The sequence below is a fragment of the Schistocerca americana genome, chromosome 2 (genome assembly GCF_021461395.2).
Source record: "Schistocerca americana isolate TAMUIC-IGC-003095 chromosome 2, iqSchAmer2.1, whole genome shotgun sequence".
Taxonomy (NCBI): domain Eukaryota; kingdom Metazoa; phylum Arthropoda; class Insecta; order Orthoptera; family Acrididae; genus Schistocerca; species Schistocerca americana.
The window spans coordinates 612,674,943-612,696,809 of record NC_060120.1 but is presented as its reverse complement, the minus strand read 5'-3'; the positions used below and the strand labels follow the sequence as shown (position 1 = coordinate 612,696,809).

At 43.4% G+C, this 21,867-nt stretch overlaps 1 protein-coding gene across 1 annotated transcript in view; it reads right to left on the bottom strand.

Moving 5' to 3' along the window:
• Positions 1 to 19,022, bottom strand: part of LOC124596471 (brachyurin-like) — a 65,822-nt gene extending 46,800 nt beyond the window's left edge. The window contains exons 1-3 of the mRNA XM_047135612.1: positions 18,978 to 19,022; positions 12,095 to 12,170; positions 4,042 to 4,183 (exon numbers count right to left, since the gene is read on the bottom strand). Coding sequence (XP_046991568.1) covers positions 4,042 to 4,183; positions 12,095 to 12,170; positions 18,978 to 19,022 — 263 coding nt within the window. The remainder of the gene's footprint in view (positions 1 to 4,041; positions 4,184 to 12,094; positions 12,171 to 18,977) is intronic.
• Positions 19,023 to 21,867: the final 2,845 nt, after the last annotated feature.

Below are 21,867 nucleotides of genomic sequence, written 5' to 3'. Positions count from 1 at the left end.
ATTTGTACGTACTTTGATCGTGGCACACGGAGTTTATTCCAGTCCATATTCTCATCCATCGTACACTGTAGGCCTCACGCTTTTGTGTAGCACGAGTAATACATGAGAAAAAAGAACTTTTTAAGCAACACGTTGTACTTCGTATTATAGATGTTGAAACGGTTCCTCAGGCTTTTAGACTTAATACTGTAAACTGTGCTACAGACGAATGTTGAAAATTAAATCTACGGATATGGCAAGAAATGAAGAGGATCTCCGTGGAATTGGCGAAGAAAGGAATATGTGGCAAAAACATTGACGAGAAGAAGGGAAAGATGATAAGACATCTTCTGGGATATCAGGGAATAATTTCCATGGTACCAACGAGAGCCGTAGAGGGTAAAACTGTAGAGGAAGACAGAGATTGAAAATAATTGAGGACGTAGATTGCTACTCTGAGATGAATTCGTGGCTGGCCGCATCCACGGATCTAGGTAAGTAGTGTAGTGTACAATGAAAAGACTAGTATGCAAACGCAAAAGATACCCAGAAAATTGTGATTACTCCAATTTTACTCTCATATAGAAACGAACTGCGTCTTCGACGGAATAGTGTATATGGAGATACTGAAGTGAACGTCAATGCTGTTGCCGAAGCCCTGTTTCATTGCTCTGTCTTCAGTCCCATTTCTGTTGATCCTCCAAGTGCCCTGATACTATCCTTCAAAAGCCTCCATCCTTCAAAAGCGAAGCACAGCCCCCCGCCCCCCCCCCCCCCCTATCATCTCGAAGTTATCCCCGCGGTACAAACGGTGTTGGACAAAAATATGGAAATACAAGCTTCAACACATGTTTAGATGATAGCCAAGCCTCCAGGCTGCGCTGTTGTATTTGACCAGAAACAGCACACTGTGCAACGTTCTCAGCACTTTGCAAGTGTCAGTCGTGGTCAGAACAGTATCTGCGTTGTTGTAGGTGCATTATGCCGGAGCTAAGTGATCTAGAACTTGGGCAAATTGTTGGTGCTCATGTCATGTCCCAATTTTGCCTGAGCTTAACAAGCATTGGTGTACTATAACTCTAGGGGACGATGAAAAGCGAAGACCCTTCTTTGTAACCTGATGAAATCGTTCAGCAATTGATACTGTATACACTGTTGAACTTTTGCACAATAGTTTGGGAGAGAGCAACTGATGATGTGCTCGTGTGTGAATTGAACGCCATTGTTGGGGAATGAATAGAAGGAAGGTTAAAGGGAGAATATGGGACGAGAGAGGAGAAAAACTATTTGAACTGTGCAATAAATTTCAGATGTTAATAACGAATAACTCTGTTCAAGGATCACAAGAGTAGGGGGTATACTTGGAAAAGACCAAGAGACACGGGAAGTTTCCTGCGCTCGTGGTCAGACAGAGATTTCGAAATCAGTTATTGAATTTTAAGGCCTACCCATGTTCGGCTATGGACTCAGATCACAACTTAGTAATGATCAAGACTGCAGTGATACAGAATTGTACAGAAGATCAGTATGGCATGAAGTGGGATACTAAAGTACAGAGCAATGATGAGATGTGTTTCAAGTTCGCTAATGACGTGGATCTGTGATGATTAATATCTCTGTAGGCAGTCCAGTTGAAAGAAGTGGACATCTCTAAAAAGGACACTCACAGACTTTGGACAGTCAGACATAGGTATAGCAAAGGTAACTCCGAAGAAACTTTGGGTAACAGAGGAAGTACTTCAGTCCATCGACGACGGACGAAGTAAAGAAATGTTCAGGGAAAGACAGCGATACACCAATATAAAACATTTAGAAATGAAATGCAGGGCAGCCAAGGCGAAATGGCTACCAAAAATGAGAAGAAATTAAAAAAGGAAACGATAGTCGGAAGGACTTACTTAACATATAGAAAAGTCAAAACAACCTTCCATGAGATTAGAAGCATGGGTGGTAACATTAAGGGTGCAATGAGAATTCCACTGTTAAATGCAAAGGAGAGAGCGGATAGATGGAAAGAGTGCATTGGAGGCCTCTATAAGGGGTGGGCGAAGCTGATGACGTGTTAGAAGAAATTAGAGTCGATAAGGAAGACATAGGGGATCTAATATTACAGACGGAATTTAAAATAGCTCTGGAAGACCTGAAGTCAAGAAGGGGTAGATAGCGTATCATCGGAATTTCTAAAAATATTTATGGACATAGCAACCAAACGACTATTCAAGTTTGTGTAGAATCTATGAGACCGGGAACGTACCATCAGACTCCCGAAAAAATAACACCGACCCAATTCCAAAGATAGCAAAGGCAGATAGGAGCGAAAACTACCGCACAATCAGCTTAGCATCTCATGTACTCAAGCTGCTGACAACAATAATATGCAGAAGAGTGGCAAAGGAAAATGAGGTTCTGTTGGATGACAATCAGTTTGGGTTTAAGAAAGATAAAGGAGCCAGAGAGGCAGTTTTCACTTGGCGCTCGATAATGGAACTAACACTGAAACAAAGTCAAGATACGGTCATAGCATTTGCCGATCTAGAAAAAGCACTAGGCAATGTTAAATAGTGCGAGATATTCGAAATTTTGAGAAAATAGGAGTGACGTGCATGGAAAGATAAGTGATTTATAATATGTACGAGAACCAAGAGGGAACAATGAGACTGAATGACCATGAACTGAGTGCTCAGATTGAAAAGGGTGTAAGACAGGGATGAAGCCTTTCGCGACTAGTGTTCTATCTATAGAATTATGAAGCAATGACGGAAATGAAAGAACGGTCCATCAATTCGGTTAAAATTCGTGATGAAAGAATAATCAGCAGCAGTTAGAGTTGATGGTAAATTGAGTTCATTGTTCAGAGTAGTTTTAGGGGTAAGAAATGGCTGCAACCTGTCTCCACTGTTGTTCATATTATTTATGGATCATATGTTGGAAACAATAGACTTGCTGGGTGAGATGAAGATATGTGAACACAAAATAAGCAGTCTCGCACAAATAGGAGGAACAAAGTTAGAACAGGTGGACGGTTTCAAGTACTTAGGATGCATATTCTCACAGGATGGCAACATAGTGAAAGAACTGGAAGCGAGGTGTTGCAAAGCTAATGCAGTGAGCGCTCAGCTACGATGTACTCTCTTCTGCAAGAAGGAAGTCAGTACGAAGACTAAGTTACCTGTGCACCGTTCAATCTTTCGACCAACTTTGTTACATGGGAGCGAAAGCTGGATGGATTCAGGTTACCTTATCAATAAGGTTGAGGTTACGGTTATGAAAGTAGCTAGGATGATTGCAGGTAGTAGTAGATGGGAACAATGGCAGGAGGGTGTCCACAATGAGGAAATCAAAGAAAAACTGGGAATGAACTCTATAGATGTAGCAGTCAGGGCGAATAGGCTTAGAAGGTGGGGTCATGTTACACGCATGGGAGAAGCAAGGTTACCCAAGAGACTCATGGGTTCAGCAGTAGAGGGTAGGAGGAGTAGGGGTAGACCAAGGAGAAGGTACCTGGATTCGGTTAAGAATGATTTTGAAGTAACAGGCTTAACATCAGAAGAGGCACCAATGTTAGCACTGAATAGGGGATCATGGAGGAATTTTATAAGGGGTACTATGCTCCAGACTCAACGCTGAAAGGCATAATCAGTCTTAAATGATGATGATGATGATGATGAGAATATCAGTGATAAGATTCGCTGATGCCATTTCTATCCTTGGTGAAAGTGACGAAGAAATACAGAATCTGTGGAATGGAAATAACAGCCTAATGAATGCGGAAAATGGATTGAGAGTAAACTGGAGGAAGACGAATGTAGTGACAAGCAGTGGAAATGAGAATAGCGAAACACATTACATCAAAATTGGTCACGAAGTAGATGAAAGTAAGGAATCCTTCGAAGCAAAATCACCCATGACGGACGAAGCAAGGAGGATATACAAAGCAAAGTGGTCATTCCTGGCCAAGAGAGGTCTACCGGTATGAAACACAGGCCTTAATTTTGAGTATAAAATTTCTGAGAATATTCATGAGGAAAATATAAAAAAATAAAGAAAAATGTGTGTACTTACGCGTCGACGCAGTGCGCAGCGGTGAGGACGGCGGTGGTGGAGATGAGGGAGCCGCCGCAGAAGCCGGAGCCGTCGATCATGAGGCCCGCCTGGAAGGGGAACTGGCCCTCCGCAGCGTCGGAGCCTCCAACGATGCGACCCCCTGCAGGCAGAGCGAGTCTCAGTCTGGGCAAGGCAAGTGTCAGTGCAGAACACACCAATACCATGTAACCCATCCGAAATGTACTAGCAGTTGCGAGTATGAGCCACTTCCAGCTGTATAACGGAATGACAACAGTGAAAAATTGTACTGGTCCGAGAGTCTAAACCGGATTTCCCGCTTTACACGAGCAGTCGCGGTCGCTTTAACCTCAGCCACCCGACCACGTCTCATGGCTAGACCCAGTACACATTCGGAGGAACAATGCATCGAACTTCTTCACGACACAGGCACGGCAATTTCGTACTGCTTGTTTTGTCAATATGATAAGTTACAGCCTATAATGACTACAATGATGACGAAGCGTATCAACATTTACGCTATCTTCCGGTTTTGTGAGATTTATGTGCTCGATTCCATGTCAACGATTGGGTAGCATGGGAATTTACTGATTTGCCTCAATTAGTTAACTACACTACTGGCCATTAAAATTGCTACACCACGAAGATGACGTGCTACAGACGCCAAATTTAACCGACAGGAAGAAGATGTTGGGATATGCAAATGATTAGCTTTTTAGAGCATTCACATAAGGCTGGCGCCGGTGGCGACACCTACAACATGGTGACATGAGGAAAGTTTCCAACCGATTTCTCATACACAAACAGCACTTGACCGGCGTTGCCTGGTGAAACGTTGTTGTGATGCCTCGTGTAAGGAGGAGAAATGCGTACCATCACGTTTCCGACTTTGATAAAGGTCGGATTGTAGCCTATCGCGATTGCGGTTTATCGTATCGCGACATTGCTGCTCGCGTTGGTCGAGATCCAATGACTGTTAGCAGAATATGGAATCGGTGGGTTCAGGAGGGTAATACGGAACGCCGTGCTGGATCCCAACGGCCTCGTATCACTAGCAATCGAGATGACAGGCATCTCATCCGCATGGCTGTAACGGATCGTGCAACCACGTCTCGATCCCTGAGTCAACAGATGAGGACGTTTGCAAGACAACACCTATCTGCACGAACAGTTCGACGACGTTTGCAGGAGCATGGACTATCAGCTCGGAGACCATGGCTGCGGTTACCCTTGACGCTGCATCACAGACAGGAGCGCCTGCGATGGTGTTCTCAACGACGAACCTGGGTGCAGGAATGGAAAAACGTCATTTTTTCGGATGAATCCAGGTTCTGTTTACAGCATCATGATGGTTGCATTCGTGTTTGGAGATATAGGGGTGAACGCACATAGGAAGCGTGTATTCGTCACCGCCATACTGGCGTATCACCCGGCGTGATGATATGGGGTGCCATTGGTTATACGTCTCGGCCAGCTCTTGTTCGCGTTGACGGCACTTTGAACAGTGGACGTTACATTTCGGATGTGTTACAACCCGTGGCGCTACCCTTCATTCGATCCCTGCGAAACCCTACATTTCAGCAGAATAATGCACGACCGCATGTTGCAGGTCCTGTACGGGCCTTTTTGGATACAGAAAATGTTCGACTGCTGCCCTGGCCAGCACATTCTCCAGATCTCTCACCAATTGAGAGCGTCTGGTCAATGGTGGTCGAGCAACTGGCTCGTCACAATGCAGCAGTGAGTACTCTTGATGAACTGTGGTATCGTGTTGAAGCTGCATGGGCAGCTGTACCTGTACACGCCATCCAAGCTGTGTTTGACTCAATGCCCAGGCGTATCAAGGCCGTTATTACGGCCAGAGGTGGGTGTTCTGGGTACTGATTTCTCAGGATCTATGAACCGAAATTGCGTGAAAATGTAATCACATGTTAGTTCTAGTATAATATATTTGTCCAATGAATACCCGTTTATCATCTGCATTTCTTCTTGGTGTAGCACTTTTAATGGCCAGTAGTGTATATAAACGATTTGGGAGACAATCTGAGCAGCCGTCTTCGGTTGTTTGCAGATGACACTGTCGTTTATCGACTAATATTGTCATCAGAAGATCAAAACAAAATGCAAAACGATTTAGAAAAAATATCTGAACGATGCGAAAAGTGGCAGTTGACCCTAAATAACCAAAAGTGTGAGGTCATCCACAAGAGTGCTATAGGAACTTGTTAAACTTCGGTTACACAATAAGTCAGTCTAATCAAAAAGCCGTAAATTTAAATACCTAGGTATTACAATTACGAACAACTTAAAATGGAAAGAACACATAGAAAATGTTGTGGGGAAGGCAAACCAAAGGCTGCACTTATTGGCAGGACACTTAGAAAATGTAACAGACTTACTAAGTATACTGCCTACAATACACTTGTCCTTCCTGTTTTAGAATACTGCTGAGCGGTGTGGGATCCTTACCAGGTGGGACTGACGGAGTACATCGAAAAAGTTCAAAGAAATATTTTGTATTATCGCGAAATATGGGAGAGAGTGCCACAGAAATGATACAGGATTTGGACTGGAAATCATTAAGAGAAAGGCGTTTTTCGTTGCGAAGGAATCTTCTCACGAAATTTCAATCACAACTTTCTCCTCCTAATGCGAAAATATTTTGTTGACACCGACCTACATAGGGCGACACGATCACCACGATAAAATAAGGGAAATCAGAACTCGTACGGAAAGATATAGGTGTTCATTCTTTTCGCGTGCGATACGAGATTGGAATAATAGAGAATTGTGAAGGTTGTTCGATGAATCCTCTGCCAGGCACTTAAATGTGATTTGCAGAGTATCCATGTAGATGTAGATGTAGACAAGGTGTCACGCTTGTTCGCGGACACGTCACTGAAGGTTTAGTCAACGATACGGCACCGAACACAGCTTCTTCATTTTTTAGTAGTGACCACCACGCTACTAAGGCGATCGTAATATTAGAGTTTAAGGCACCGACTACTAGAATTGGGCAAACGCTTTGATGGTAGCTCATTTCATCCCATCTGATGCTACAGCGCCAATGGAAGCATCTCTCAGTGCCAGTTGATCTTGATTATTGGACGGACGATGGAATGAAAGTTCGAGTTTAACTTGCACTAGACACATTGGGCTTTAAGGGTAGAACATAACTGTAGAGAGAAATAAGGAAATTCAAGTAGAATAATTCATACACACATCAAAAAAATATTTCATCACCCCGGTTCCCAGAAATCGTGAAGATAGACGTTGGCTGTTGATACTGATCACAGACATAGTCCCTTTGACTGTTTAGAGATGTCACTAAACCCGCCCAAAGATGTAAGCAACCATGCCTGAGCAGCGCCTATTAGACGCAGGGGATTCGACAGCCGATCAGTTCCAGTCACTCCACCAGGAAGGAGGTACATGGCACGTGTTGTCTGTAGTTCAGCCATGCCTAGATGGTCAACACCGCGGTTCGATAGCGTCCACATTGTTACTTTGTGTCAGGAAGGGCTTTCAACAAGGTAAGTGTCCAGGCATCTTTGAGCGAACCAAAGCGATGTTTTTCGGACATGGAGAAGGTACAGAGAGACAAAAACTGCCAAAGACATCCCTCGCTCAGGCCGCCCAAGGGCTACTGTTGCAGTGGATGACCGCTGCCTACGGTTTATGGCTCGGAGGAACCTTCACAGCAACTCCATCATCTTGAATAACGCTTTTTGTGCAGCCATAGGATGTCGTGTTACGACTCAAACTGTGCGCAATGTCTGCATGATGCGCAACTTCACTCCCAACGTCCAGGGCGAGGTCCATCTATGCAGCCACCATGCAACGCGGTACAGGTCAGTCCAACAACATACCGAATGGACCGCTCAGGATTGGCATCATGTTCTCTTCAACGATGAGTGTCGCATATGCTTTCAACCAGACAATCGTCGTAGACGTGTTTGGAGGCAACCCGGTCAGGCTGAACGCCTTAGACACACCGTCCAGTGAATGCAACAAGATGGAGGTTCCCTGCTGTTTTGGGGTGGCATTATGTGGGGCCGATGTACGCCGCTGGTGGTCATGGAAGCCGCCGTAACGGCTGTACGATAAGTGAATGCCATCCTCCGACCGTCAGTGTAACCATATCGGCAGCATATTAACGAGACATTCGTCTTCATGGACAACAATTCGCGCCCCATCGTGCACATCTTGTGAGTCACTTCCATCAGGATAACGATATCGCTCGAATAGAGTGGCCAGCATGTTCTCCAGAATGAACCCTATCGAACATGCCAGGGGTAGATTGAAGAGGACTGTTTATGGACGACGTGACCCACCAACCACTCTGAGGAGTGAGGAGTAGGACAATCTGGACCAACAGCGCCTTTATGAACTTGTGGATAGTATGCCACGACGAATACAGGCATGCATCAATGCAAGAGGACGTGTTACTGGGTATTAGAGATATCGGTGTGTACAGCAATCTGGACCACCACCTCTGAAGGTCTCGCTGTATGGTGGTACAACATGCAATGTGTGGTTTTCATGAGCAATAAAAAGGTCGGAAATGATGTTTATGTCGATATCTGTACAGGTTCCGGAGCTCTCGTAACCGATGTAATGCAAAACTTTTTTCGATGTATGTAGATCTTAACACTGGTCTTCGAGAGTGCGAATCCAGTGCCTTACTAAGTGCTCCATGTCACGAGATTCATCTACATGGAAGGTATTCCAGTAGTCAGTTCAACTTTCTTAAAAAACATGTAGATATTTTCGATGCTAAGCGAGCATAACTTTGTTTGTTTTGTTTCCTAGAGCATTGCTAATATGTAACGAAAAGCTTGTTACTATTAGTAAGTGCGGTAAGTACTAATGACTCAAAATTTTTTGCCGTGTTCTCAGTATCAGTTGAGGTATCGCGTCATGCATATTGCTCGATCAACTTTCTCGGTTCGTAGACAAGATACAACCCACTACTGATAGAGGGCTCCGGATTGTAGAGTGTAACAGGGCGGTGTGTAAAGTAACTATGTCAGTGCTTTACTACGTGACACCCAGAAAACGGAAAATACGAATTCGAATTGTTCTTCCACATGTGGAGCACCGTCTTCTTAAGCCAGATCGCACAAGTGCCCTGTAGCATCTGCAACAGGCGACGCCTTGGGGTCACTGTTATCGATCGTCCTCCTTGCAGATCCGACTTGACCTCATCCGATTTTCTTCTGTTTGCAAAACTTAAAGCACACCTTAGAGGACTTCACTTTGATAGTGATGAAGTGGTGCAACCAGACGTGAGGTTATGGTTCCGTTATGAAAGTCAACACTACACTGACGGGGTCAACAGGCCTCTCGTTGAGAGAAATGTGTCAGTCGCTAGGGTGACTACGCTGAGAAACAAATTCGTAGCCATGAAGTACATAGTAGAATGTTAATAAAATTTGTTTCTGTGCGGCCGGCCCCGGCGGAGGTTCGAGTCCTCCCTCGGGCATGGGTGTGTGTGTTTGTCCTTAGGATAATTTAGGTTAAGGAGTGTGTAAGCTTAGGGACTGATGACCTTAGCAGTTAAGTCCCATAAGATTTCACACACATTTGAACATTTGAACATTTCTAAAATTTGTTTTCTTTAATTATTTTACAGAGTTTTCCCATAAGAAATTCAGAGACTTTCCAGTACGCCCTCATAAATAAAAAACTTCTAACACCATCGAGAATGATTATTTATAATTGTGTGAAATGAAATAAAATTTGTTAACACTTTATATTATTGTACGTGACGCTGTACCACATTTCTCGTCATTCGTTCTTCTAATCTGGAACGTACGTTCCTTAAGTCTTTTCGTTTATTCTCTTCTTCTAATGCATTCCCGTGCATGCCAACTGGTTCTTTCGCATTCAGTTTTCTTTCTTAGTTCCAGATATCAAATGCAGCGCGTTTTCAGTAATTTATAATTCCCGTTTATTCTGAATAATCCTGACAACAGTTACTGTCGGTCATTACCGACGAGGTCGCAGTGAAATCTATGTTTTAGTCTGGGAAGAAATAATGCATATTCATGGTCTGTTTAATACATACATTGGTTTCGCAAAAACTGGTTAAACGTAAATTATTTAGTAAAGTTCAAGGGCAGGCCTATAAGAAACTACAATACATACACTGCTGGCCAAAGGTCGGCCAGAACTATTAGATGATGAGACAATAACAGAGGGTGGCGCACGAAATGTGTTACCATTTTGTTTTTAAATATAAACTTTATTGTCAATACAATCTGAAGGGAACATATACTACAATGAAGAGCCGTCCATGGAGATTTGTTCTAACTCAGCACATGCTCAATATGTCCACCATTTCGTTTCCTAACTTCCTTCAAAGGAACACTGAAGTTAGTGATTACCCTACGGCACATGCCTTTCGTAATTTCACAGCAAGCTTGACGAATAAGTCTTCTGAGCTCCATTAAATCTCGTGGACGTTTCGGGAAATTTTTTTCCTTTATGTGCCCCCAAAGAAAAAAGTCACATGGGTTGATGTCTGGACTATTGAGGGGTGGGGGGGAGGCGGGGGGGCAATTTTGTCCGTCATTGAAGCGACCTGGAAACCTGAGTGAAATGATCCGCATGTCGAAATGCTCGTGTAAAAACTCCAACACAGTGTTTGCAATATGTGGCCTTGCTCCATCTTGCATGAACCACTGCGTGTTGAGGGGCAAGGCAGTAGCAAGAAGCTGTGGAATGAAGCTATTGCGAAGCATGCTCAAATAATGCTCGCTGTTCACAGTTTCTTCAAAAAAAAAAAAAAAAAAAAAAAAGGGTCCAATAAGTCCGTGACTGGAAATTGCTGCCCACACTGTAATCCTCGGAACATAATGTTGTCGTTCATGAAGCACTTGTGGGATTTCAGTCGCCCAAAAGCGTACATTTTGTTTTTTAACCACACCGTCTAAATGAAAATGCGCCTCGTCTGAAAATCAAACGTTGTTGAGAGTTTCTTCCCTATCCTCCGCTCACGGAGCAAACAGTAGTCTCTGCTGCTTGTGTTCTTCAGTGAGCTTCTGTGCACAGGTCATCTTGTATGGGTACATATGGAGGTCACTTTTAAGAATGAACGGAGCGTCTGGGTATTCTCAGTTGCACTGCTGCCTTTCTACACGATTTCCCGGGACTTCTCTGTACAGCAACTCGTACCGCTTCAATATTCTCCGGCGAACAAACAGGCTTAGGCCGAGGTCGCTTCGCTTCCAATACTTTTCCTTCCTGTACAAATTTATCGTACAACCTGTGGATGGTCTTCTTGCAAGGGACCCATCGTGTGTTAAACTGTTGTCGAAAAGGTCTCTGAGTCACAACAATGCTTTTCGTTTCATGAAAAAGTAACACAATTGCCGATCGTTGCTGTGTCGTCAGTCTTCCATTGTCAGACATTGCTGCTTACTAGTCTCCCAGCGCCAGTATCGTGACTTACACGTCATTTCGTAACTCATTTGTTTTTCCAAGCTCTTCTGGTACTGCTGTAGATCCCAGCGGGATAGCTAATGCGCGTCGTAAACTGTGAAAGAAACAATTGGTAACACATTTCGTGCGCCACCCTGTATAATAACTATTACGCCTTGAAATTATAGGGAAAATACATCACTGCAAATTTCACGTTGTTCCCTGAAAAAAATGAGCAAGAAATGGTTTTTCACAGAAAGAAAGAGAGACATTTGAATTGTATAGGTGCTGTAATCTAAATATTTAGGAGTAGTTGGAAAACCGAACTCGTATCAGGTAGAAGCGGTATTCGAATCATCGTCTGGCGTAACTGATTTTTGGCTTCTGTGGTTTACATAAATCACTTTAGGTGGAGCGCCACTTCTCTAGAAACCTCGACTTCGATGAAATAATCAAATATGCCTCCAAGTATATGATTAAATCTTGCAGAAATAATTTTTATCAGCTGTGAGGCAGCGTATCTCGATATCTAGAGATAACTGCACGAGACAAGGTGTGAACCACGTTATGTGCGAAAAGTGTTTTGTTACCTGGGGCCTTCCTGGCAGCAGAAAAAGTGTTTTGTTACCTGGGGCCTTCCTGGCAGCAGAAAACGGGAGCTTCCTGGGACGTGCATTTGCCTCCAGTCTCCTGGCGTCGGAGGCCTGCAACGCAAGAGTTGTCGGTCAGCACAGGACACTGCAGGTAATCCACAAAAAACAACCTTCTCTCTCTCGCTGTGCAAATAATCCACAAAAACAATCTTCTTTCTCTCACTGTGCAATGTGATCTTCGTCTGTTCGTAACAGGTGCAAACACGTTGTTCCATTAGGAGTCTTTCGCAGGTAACTAACTTATGAGTGTTCCAATATATTGTGGTCGAATTCATGAGAGGCTACACTGTTTTCCATTATATACTTAGACATCATTAAACGCAAATAGCTCAGAAGAAAGGAGAACAATTGAGGCGAAAATGGTAGTGTTGTGTACATAGTTCCGGGTAGTCAGCGCGTACACAACTTTCCCACTAGAGCGCGCCCCGCTAAGCACAACAGCGCAGGTGCAGCACTAGTCCATCTCCGCACTACGAGATGGCGCTGCCTTAGAGACAGAGCAAATTCTGCTTCCGCCGATCCGTGTATTAATATGTAACGCAGCCAATGAGATTGCTGCTATCGTAGAACCTTTTCTCCTCACGGATCACACTCACGCAGTGATACCTGAACACGCAAGGTATTATAACGAATGTACAGACCTCTGATTAGTCAGTCTGCATTTGTCTGCACCAGTCTGTACCAGTCTGCATTAGTCTGTACCAGTCTATAGTCAAGTTTCAGTCTGCACCTAAGAAGATTATGATATTCCTGTACATAGCCATGAAGATAAATGTATAGACACTTTGTAAAGTATCAGAGATATGTGAGAATAAGATTAACGTACCAAGACCAAAGGAACTTCGTATTGTCAATTGTAAATAGCATCCAGAATCAAGTTACGTAATGTCTATGCTTTTTATTATTTTAATAAATGTGTGTGAAAATTAATCAAGTTCTGTTTCAAGTTGGTCACTGTCAATCTGTTACTCTAAGCGTGCAAGTGGCATTTCTATCGTCTGACCTAACGCCACAATAAGACCACGAGACATATTGCTGACACTCGCCTACTTCGTTAGAGCGACAAGTCAAATAATCTGATGGTGTGTGTACCGAAGGTCTTACAGTACGCACACCACAGGTAGTTTCTGCGATTCGGTTCCAAGAAATTACTTCATGCAAACCAGCATCTTGGAAACAAAATGGTTCAAATGGCTCTGAGCACTATGGGACTTAACAGCTGTGGTCATCAGTCCCCTAGAACTTAAAACTACTTAAACCTAACTAACCTAAGGACATCACACACATCCATGCCCGAGGCAGGATTCGAACCTGCGACCGTAGCAGTCGCGCGGTTCCGGACTGCGCGCCTAGAACCGCGAGACCACCGCGGCCGGCAGAGTCTTGGCAACAATCTTTCCATATATGTACATAGCAGATAGTTTGAAAGTACAGTGGCTGTTGGTACTGTGATACTGCGAGAGGAAACTGTTCAAAAACCAAGTTATTCAAATGACGAAATATTAGTTATTCGACGAAATAATACAGAGAAAGATTTCAAGATTGACGCCAAATCAGACGCAGATATGGTTCAATTCCTTCTGTAATTTACAAAAGTTATTAGCAAATTATAGTTACTGGTTCTAAATGTGGAAGTTTCGGTAAGGACACAAGAATTTAAGACAGTAATATGTTCAGTACTTTATAACACATATTGTTTAGCGACCTTTATTTCCAAACTTAGGTAAAATTAGATCTATTCGGAATAAATTAATCTCCACTGAATCATGAAATGCGAGTCAGTTTCAGTGATTGCCAATACTTAACTACCTCGAATACAATTTCCTATCTTGAATTTCATGCAGAGCTAAATGAGAGGCCAATATGCCAGCAAGCTGGACACCATAGAGAAAACGGCAGAAACAGTGTAGGTCCATAAACTGTAGGGAATCAGTCCTCCCCCCTTCCACCCCACACCGCTTCGCCGAATAGTCAAGAGTTTGTTTTACTCGATTGAGAGCGCCATGAAAACGCTGTAAAACCAGATCTCGTAGATGCTTCAGATTAGATGCCAGCTGTCCCCAGAAAGCTTCCTTTAAAATATTTCATTGACCAGCATTAATTAGGACATACTATAGAGTGGACAGGGAGATTTCAGAAGTCACTCTTCCCGTGCACCATCCATAAATGGAACGAGCAGAGACCGAATTACCAAGTTTAACGTTATGTATCCTATACCATGCATCTGGTGGTGGTTTGGAGAGTATGGATGTAGGTGTAGATCGTATGAATGATTCGTGTTCTTGGTTAAAAGAAACTAAATAGCCATCTTGATCTAATGCCACAACTTTCCGTCTGAGCACTTCGCTGCAATCGGTATGCAACCCAGTGTGACTCATATGGATATACGAGCACCGACATATAGACAACGTGTTATTATGGCTTAGAACGAAAACTTTTTGATCGCTATTGTACATTACAATATTAGTTTCATAGAGTAAATTTTATATATATCATTATAGTTTATCCTTGTTCCTTCTTTTCCTGATATGATGATTGTTTTATGAGTCACTCCGTTGGACACATTAGCACTGACAGGTCTCCCTACCCGCTTACCTCCAAACTCCACATTGAGAGGTTCAAAACCACACTTGAACAAAACAGACACAAGAAACGAGCGGAAGCGCGTTAGAAAGTAAAAAAAAAAACATTTATCGCTTACTAAATATGCGCTGTTCATACAGTGAAACTATCGCATGAAGCCTGACTTTAAAGCTACCAATTCTTTACTGCTGACTGTATTAGCGACAAATTATCCAAAGAGTATTCACATATACCACTAAATATACCTACAAAAATATGTCATTGTACTACACATTCTTCAGGAGATACGACGCCAAATACTGAGACGCGTGAAAAAACTAGCACATCATTTATGTCGTTTTAATTTATTACCCCTTTCCTACTAACTACTATACATTAATGACTTGCCGCTCTGCATTCATGAAGCTGGAAAGCTAGTTCGTTTTGGTAATGATACAAGTATAGTAATCACACTCAAAAACAAGAATCAGCCAAGGACAATGTAAATAATGTATTTCAGAAAACTATTAAGCGATTCTTTGCAAATTGACTTTCATTAAATTTTAATGAAACACAGTACGTGTAGTTCTTTAAAGTAAATGGCATAACACCATTAATAAATATAAAGCAAGAACAGAAGTCTGTAGGTTACACAGTGCAATCCGAAATTTTTGGATTTGTGTATTGATGAAAGATTGAACTGGAAGAAGCAGACTGATAAAACACTTGAGTTTAGCTACTTACGTTGTTAGGGTTATTGGAAATTTTGGTGCTAAACGTATCAGTAAATTAGTTTACTATGCCAGTTTTCACTTGCTACTTTCTCATGGCATCACATTTTGGGATTATTCATCAGTAAGGAAAAATACAGGCCTATTACAAATTATTGAAGAGATTTCATAAATTCACTGTAGCTCCATTCTTTGACATATGGTCACGACACACTACAGATACGTAGAAAAACTCATAAAGTTTTGTTCGGCTGAAGCCGCACTTCAGGTTTCTGCCGCCAGAGCGCTCGAGAGCGCAGTGAGACAAAATGGCGACAGGAGCCGAGAAAGCGTATGTCGTGCTTGAAATGCACTCACATCAGTCGGTCATAACAGTGCAACGACACTTCAGGACGAAGTTCAACAAAGATCCACCAACTGCTAACTCCATTCGGCGATGGTATGCGCAGTTTAAAGCTTCTGGATGCCTCTGTAAGGGGAAATCAACGGGTCGGCCTGCAGTGAGCGAAGAAACGGTTGAACGCGTGCGGGCAAGTTTCACGCGTAGCCCGCGGAAGTCGACGAATGAAGCAAGCAGGGAGCTAAACATACCACAGCCGACGGTTTGGAAAATCATACGGAAAAGGCTAAAGCAGAAGCCTTACCGTTTACAATTGCTACAAGCCCTGACACCCGATGACAAAGTCAAACGCTTTGAATTTTCGGCGCGGTTGCAACAGCTCGTGGAAGAGGATGCGTTCAGTGCGAAACTTGTTTTCAGTGATGAAGCAACATTTTTTCTTAATGGTGAAGTGAACAGACACAATGTGCGAATCTGGGCATTAGAGAATCCTCACGCATTCGTGCAGCAAATTCGCAATTCACCAAAAGTTAACGTGTTTTGTGCAATCTCACGGTTTAAAGTTTACGGCCCCTTTTTCTTCTGCGAAAAAAACGTTACAGGACACGTGTATCTGGACATGCTGGAAAATTGGCTCATGCCACAACTGGAGACCGACAGCGCCGACTTCATCTTTCAACAGGATGGTGCTCCACCGCACTTCCATCATGATGTTCGGCATTTCTTAAACAGGAGATTGGAAAACCGATGGATCGGTCGTGGTGAAGATCATGATCAGCAATTCGTGTCATGGCCTCCACACTCTCCCGACTTAACCCCATGCGATTTCTTTCTGTGGGGTTATGTGTAAGATTCAGTGTTTAAACCTCCTCTACCAAGAAACGTGCCAGAACTGCGAGCTCGCATCAACGATGCTTTCGAACTCATTGATGGGGACATGCTGCGCCGAGTGTGGGAGGAACTTGATTATCGGCTTGATGTCTGCCGAATCACTAAAGTGGCACATATCGAACATTTGTGAATGCCTAAAAAAATCCATTAAATCATTTGTAATAACCCTGTAGTGTTCATTGAATAAAAGCTTGCAATCAGAATAATAGCTGGAACCCAGCCAAGATCATCTTGCAGGCACTTATTTAAGGAACTAGGGATACTCACAGTATATATATATATATATATATATATATATATATATATATATATATATATATATATATATATATGTGTGTGTGTGTGTGTGTGTGTGTGTGTGTAACTGTATAACCGTGGCTACCGCCGTGGTGCATAGCTACTGTCTCATAACTGCACTTTGTTTGGCGACAATGCTTTTTAATATGTTGCTCTGATCCTTATGTCAATGGCCTTGCCGCAGTGGTGACACCAGTTCCCATCAGATGATGGAAGCTAAGCGCTGTGGGGCTGGGCTACAACTTAAACGGGTGACTGTCAGGGTCTGCCGGGTCTAGTTGGCAAGCTTGGTGCACTCAGCCCTTCTGAGGCCAGTTGAGGAGTTACTTGGCTGAGAAGTAGCGGTTCTGGTCACGAAAACTGACAACAGCCGGGAGAGAGGTGTGCTAACCACACGCCCACCCATATTCGCATCTTGTGACGCCTGTTGTCTGAGAATGACACGGCAGTCGTCGGTACCTTTAGACCTTCCAAGCCCTGCTCAGACGGAGTTTCTGATTCTAATTCTTATTGAGGCTGATGGACTGAACGACGATTAACAAAAATAAGTGATATAATTTGTACGCTTAAAATTTCGCCTTTGTGTTGTTGTAGTGAGGAAAATACTTTTCAGGCCTTTTCCTATTTCACATATGCAGATGTTTTTACGTTTTAAGAATAAAACATTTTGCTTCTCATGCAGACTACAATCTTTGTTTCTGAAAGTAATTACTAAAGAGCATATTTCCCTGTTCTGGATGTCCGGGTAATTGGTTCATGTGGGTTCAGTACGAAAAGACAATGTAAGACAAGTGCCTGGCGCAGTTGTTAGATTGGTTACTGCTGCTAAAATGGCGGGTTATCAAGATTTAAGTGAGTTTGAACATGGTGCTATAGTCGGCGCACGAGCGATGGGACACAGCATCCCCGAGGTAGCGATGAAATGGGCACTTCTCCTTACGACCATTTCACGAGTGTATAGTGAATATCAGGAATCCCGTAAAACATCAAATCTCGGACAACGCTACGGCCGGAAAAAGATACTGCAAGAACGTGGCCAACGACAACTGAAGAGAATCGTTCAGTGTGACAGAAGTGCCACTCTTTCGCAAATTGCTGCAGATTTCAATGCTGGGCCATCAACAAGTGTCAGCATGCGAACTATTCAACAAACCATCACTGATATGGGCTTTCGGAGCCGATGTCCCACACTTGAACCTTGATGACTGCACGACTCAAATCTTTACGTCTCACCTGGGTCCGTCAACACCGCCATTGGACCGTTGATGATTGGAAACATTTTGCCTGGTCGGACGAGTCTCGTTTCAAATTGTATCGAGCGGATGGACTTGCACGGGCGTGGAGACAACCTCATGACTCCATGCATGTCAGCAGGTCTGTTCAAGCTGGTGGAGGCCCTGTAATGGTGTGGGGCGTATGTACTTGGAGTGATATGGGACCCATGATACGTCTACATATGACTCTGACAAGTGACACGTACGTAAGCGTCCAGTTTGATCACTTGCATCTATTTATGTCCATTGTGCATTCCGACGAACTTGGACAATTTCAGGGGGACAATGCGACATCCCACACGTCCTGGATTGCTACAGACTAGCTCCAGGAACGCTCTTCTGAGTTTAAACACTTCCGCTGGCCACCAAACGCCACAGACATTAACATTATTGAGCTTATCTGGGATGCCTTGCAACGTGCTGTTCAGAAGAGCTCGCCACCCCTTCGTACTCTTACGGATTTGTGGAGAGCTCTTCAAGATTCATGGTGTCATTTCCTTCCGGCACTACTTCAGACATTAGTTGTGTCCATGCCACGACGTGTTGCGGCACTTCTGCGTGCTCGCATGGGCACTACAAGATAGTAGGCAGGTGAAGCAGTTTTTTTCACTCTTCATTATATATGAGGACTGTTTACAGCTTATAGATGGAGAAATGAATTAAGAACAAAAGAAAGTGTGCATTAAACACTTCATTTGCCGTCCTCAACAGACAGCGACTGCAGAACAGTTAGACATGACGGGCTCGCTGTCGCGGCACTCACCAGGACAAGAGCTGCCACGAGCGCGAGAACAGGCGTCGTTTTCATGGCTGCGGCGACTGCACGGGTCGGGCGCGCCGTTAGCTTTATATAGGTGAGCGCCGAATCGCAAATCTCTTTACCCAGATGCATGACCTTCGGTAAAAACCCGCCACCAACAACAGATACTATTGAGTAGGTACTTGAGAAATAAGAGGATCTTGAAAACGTCTTCAAGCATCTTGACACATTGATTAGTTACACCGATGTTGCAACACATGATAAGAAAGAGCAAAGGTTCATTTGCTCATTCCTATGACAAGCACATGACGCACTTTCTGTACGGTGTGCCAGTCGCACAACAAAAATGTTGAGGTACAAGTAAAGCGTCAAATTAAGTCCGTACTACATTATTTCAGTTAAACGTTTACTTTACACACCATTTTGAGGATCAGATTTATCACAATCAACTAAAATTTAGATTATTTGAACCCGTTACTCGGAGCTACACACATGGCATAGATGAACTTCCGTTTCTAGCGTCTCAATAGGCCTAATCTCCACTGTCCCCTCTCCTGACTGCTAGGTACGTTGTTTAAAAAATGCCATGAAACTCAGAAACTTGCAAGAGATGTTCCACAAAGTGCAAATATTCCGTTAACGATATGAACAATTATGTTACTAGGCAGAAATTTCTGCGATTACCAACAATACGAAGAAATAATAACTTTGCTTGAACTGGACTTTAAAGTTACGTGGTTTCTTTAAAATTAAGCTACACATCGTTATCGCAGACCAAGTAACTTCTGTTGAATGCTGCACTAGACACTAAAGTGACACATACATACATGACACTACCTTTCATATAATCACCAATTCTCGGTAAACAACAACTGGAGCGTTCCACCAATCGTTCAGTTTCTCGACGACAGAAATCTCATCGTTGGTCACTGATCTATTCGAGAAACGGTGTGCAAATGTCATCGTTGTGGGAAAATCTGCAATTGCAGAACTGCGTTTGCATGAAACACTCTCTTCTGACAACGCGTCACACGTGTCTTCCCACTTAGCGTGGGGGAACATGCGTATCTTACATTTCGAAGTCTCCTCGTAGTAAGGTAACGCAGAGAAAAAAAAATCTGTTTACAAGATTTGGTTTTAAAAGGTCTAAAGATAAGAGAGTCGTCATGTATGCGTGAAGGAAGATACTGTTTCCAAAATGCATACTACATTCAACATCTTCGAAGAAGTGAAGCATCAGAATTAAAGCAACCAGTGGTTTATTCACACAAAACGTGGACTCATAGACATTACACTATGAAAACATGTTGTAAAATTGTGCAAGAAATGTTGTAAAAGAAAAACGTATCGGCGTTTAATTATTGTGGATGCAGGGTACTGTCGTATAGACGTGTAGTGCGCTACAGCGCTGCAGTTGGATGAATGTTGAAATGGGCACTGTTACTACTTCTCCTCACTGTTTCCGTGGATAAACACGACGGTGTTCCTACACTGACCCGGTTTTCAGTTCCCTTTACTGGGTAAGAGTTGTCTCAGCACCATCACTGAAATAGGTGCAGACACTCTGGACAGCACGTAATGTGGCTCTCAGTACTATGGGACTTGACATCTGAGGTCATCAGTCCCCTAGACTAAAAACTACTTAAACCTAACTAACCTAAGGACATCACACACATCCATGCCCGAGGCATGATTCGAACCTGCGACCGTAGCAGCAGCGTGGTTCCAGACTGAACCGACTAGAACAGCTCGGCCACAGCGGCCTGCACCTAATGTCCTGAACGCTGTCATGCTCACCGTGAAAAGTTTCGCTAACCTCACATCAGCATAAAAATTCAACATTGCTGCCGAGGGTGCAGCCTATTGCCGGGCGTTGGTTCCCTACAACGCGGACGCAGTTGGATGACTCTGAAACTTGTCCATTAGGGACACTCCATGAATATCCACTAAATGAAGTGGATTTAAGTGTTTGAGTTAATGTAACGGTGTAATGTCATTCTCACTGTTTACATTGTACTTCTTTCGTGATATTACATTTTTATTCGCACAATGTTTCAAGATGAGTGCACGGGAACAACATAGTAGACCTCAGACCACGCAAAACGCCAACTTGACCGAACAGTAGTGAATTTCGGACATTAGCTTGTAAGGGGTCAGTAGGCCCTTACTATAACTTTGCACTCGGCACAGCTCGATAGGGCGAACAATCGATTGTGACGTGTTGCGAGAGCGAGTGTGGAGATGCGCCAGTGTGGTTGGCGGGAATGGTGTGTGTGAAGGCCATTGTTAAAATACAGGGTCTTTAACCGAGAAGGGTGTCACCATCGCCGTGGTTAGACCCCTAAATAATAAATTAATACCGGGAAAGTGATGAAGTATCTTTATGAAAGTGATCAGTGACGTTACTAGTGCCGATATTTGGTTTCGCGTCTACCGTGCCGGCCTAACCTTGGATTGCAGTGTTGGATGCAGTGATGATTTAACGTGTGAAGATAATGGAAAATGAAGAAAGCCTGTGCTGAGATTAGCCGTAGTTAGATATGTATGGCAAGGCAGTGGCTGTCTTCTTTTTGTGTTTTGAGAAGAATATAAGTTCGTAATTAGTAAAACTGTGTTGGTGTTCCTTATTACCAGACATTCAGTATTATAGTATTGAACAGGACGAACTGGAAAGTAACAACTTCCGTAGCAGTCAATTCCGATTACCAGCCCCATTAGGTTCACGGTCATGTTAATAATAAATATTGGGCTGCTATTCGATCTGATGAAGTCAGGATAAAAACGGAGGTGTTACAAGCCCTGCCGTCAGAATGGGGACCGAACCTTGTTTTTAAGATTGGTCGAAAAACCCAGGATGATCTGAAGACCGTGGAAAAAGACGTGCTCCGTAAAC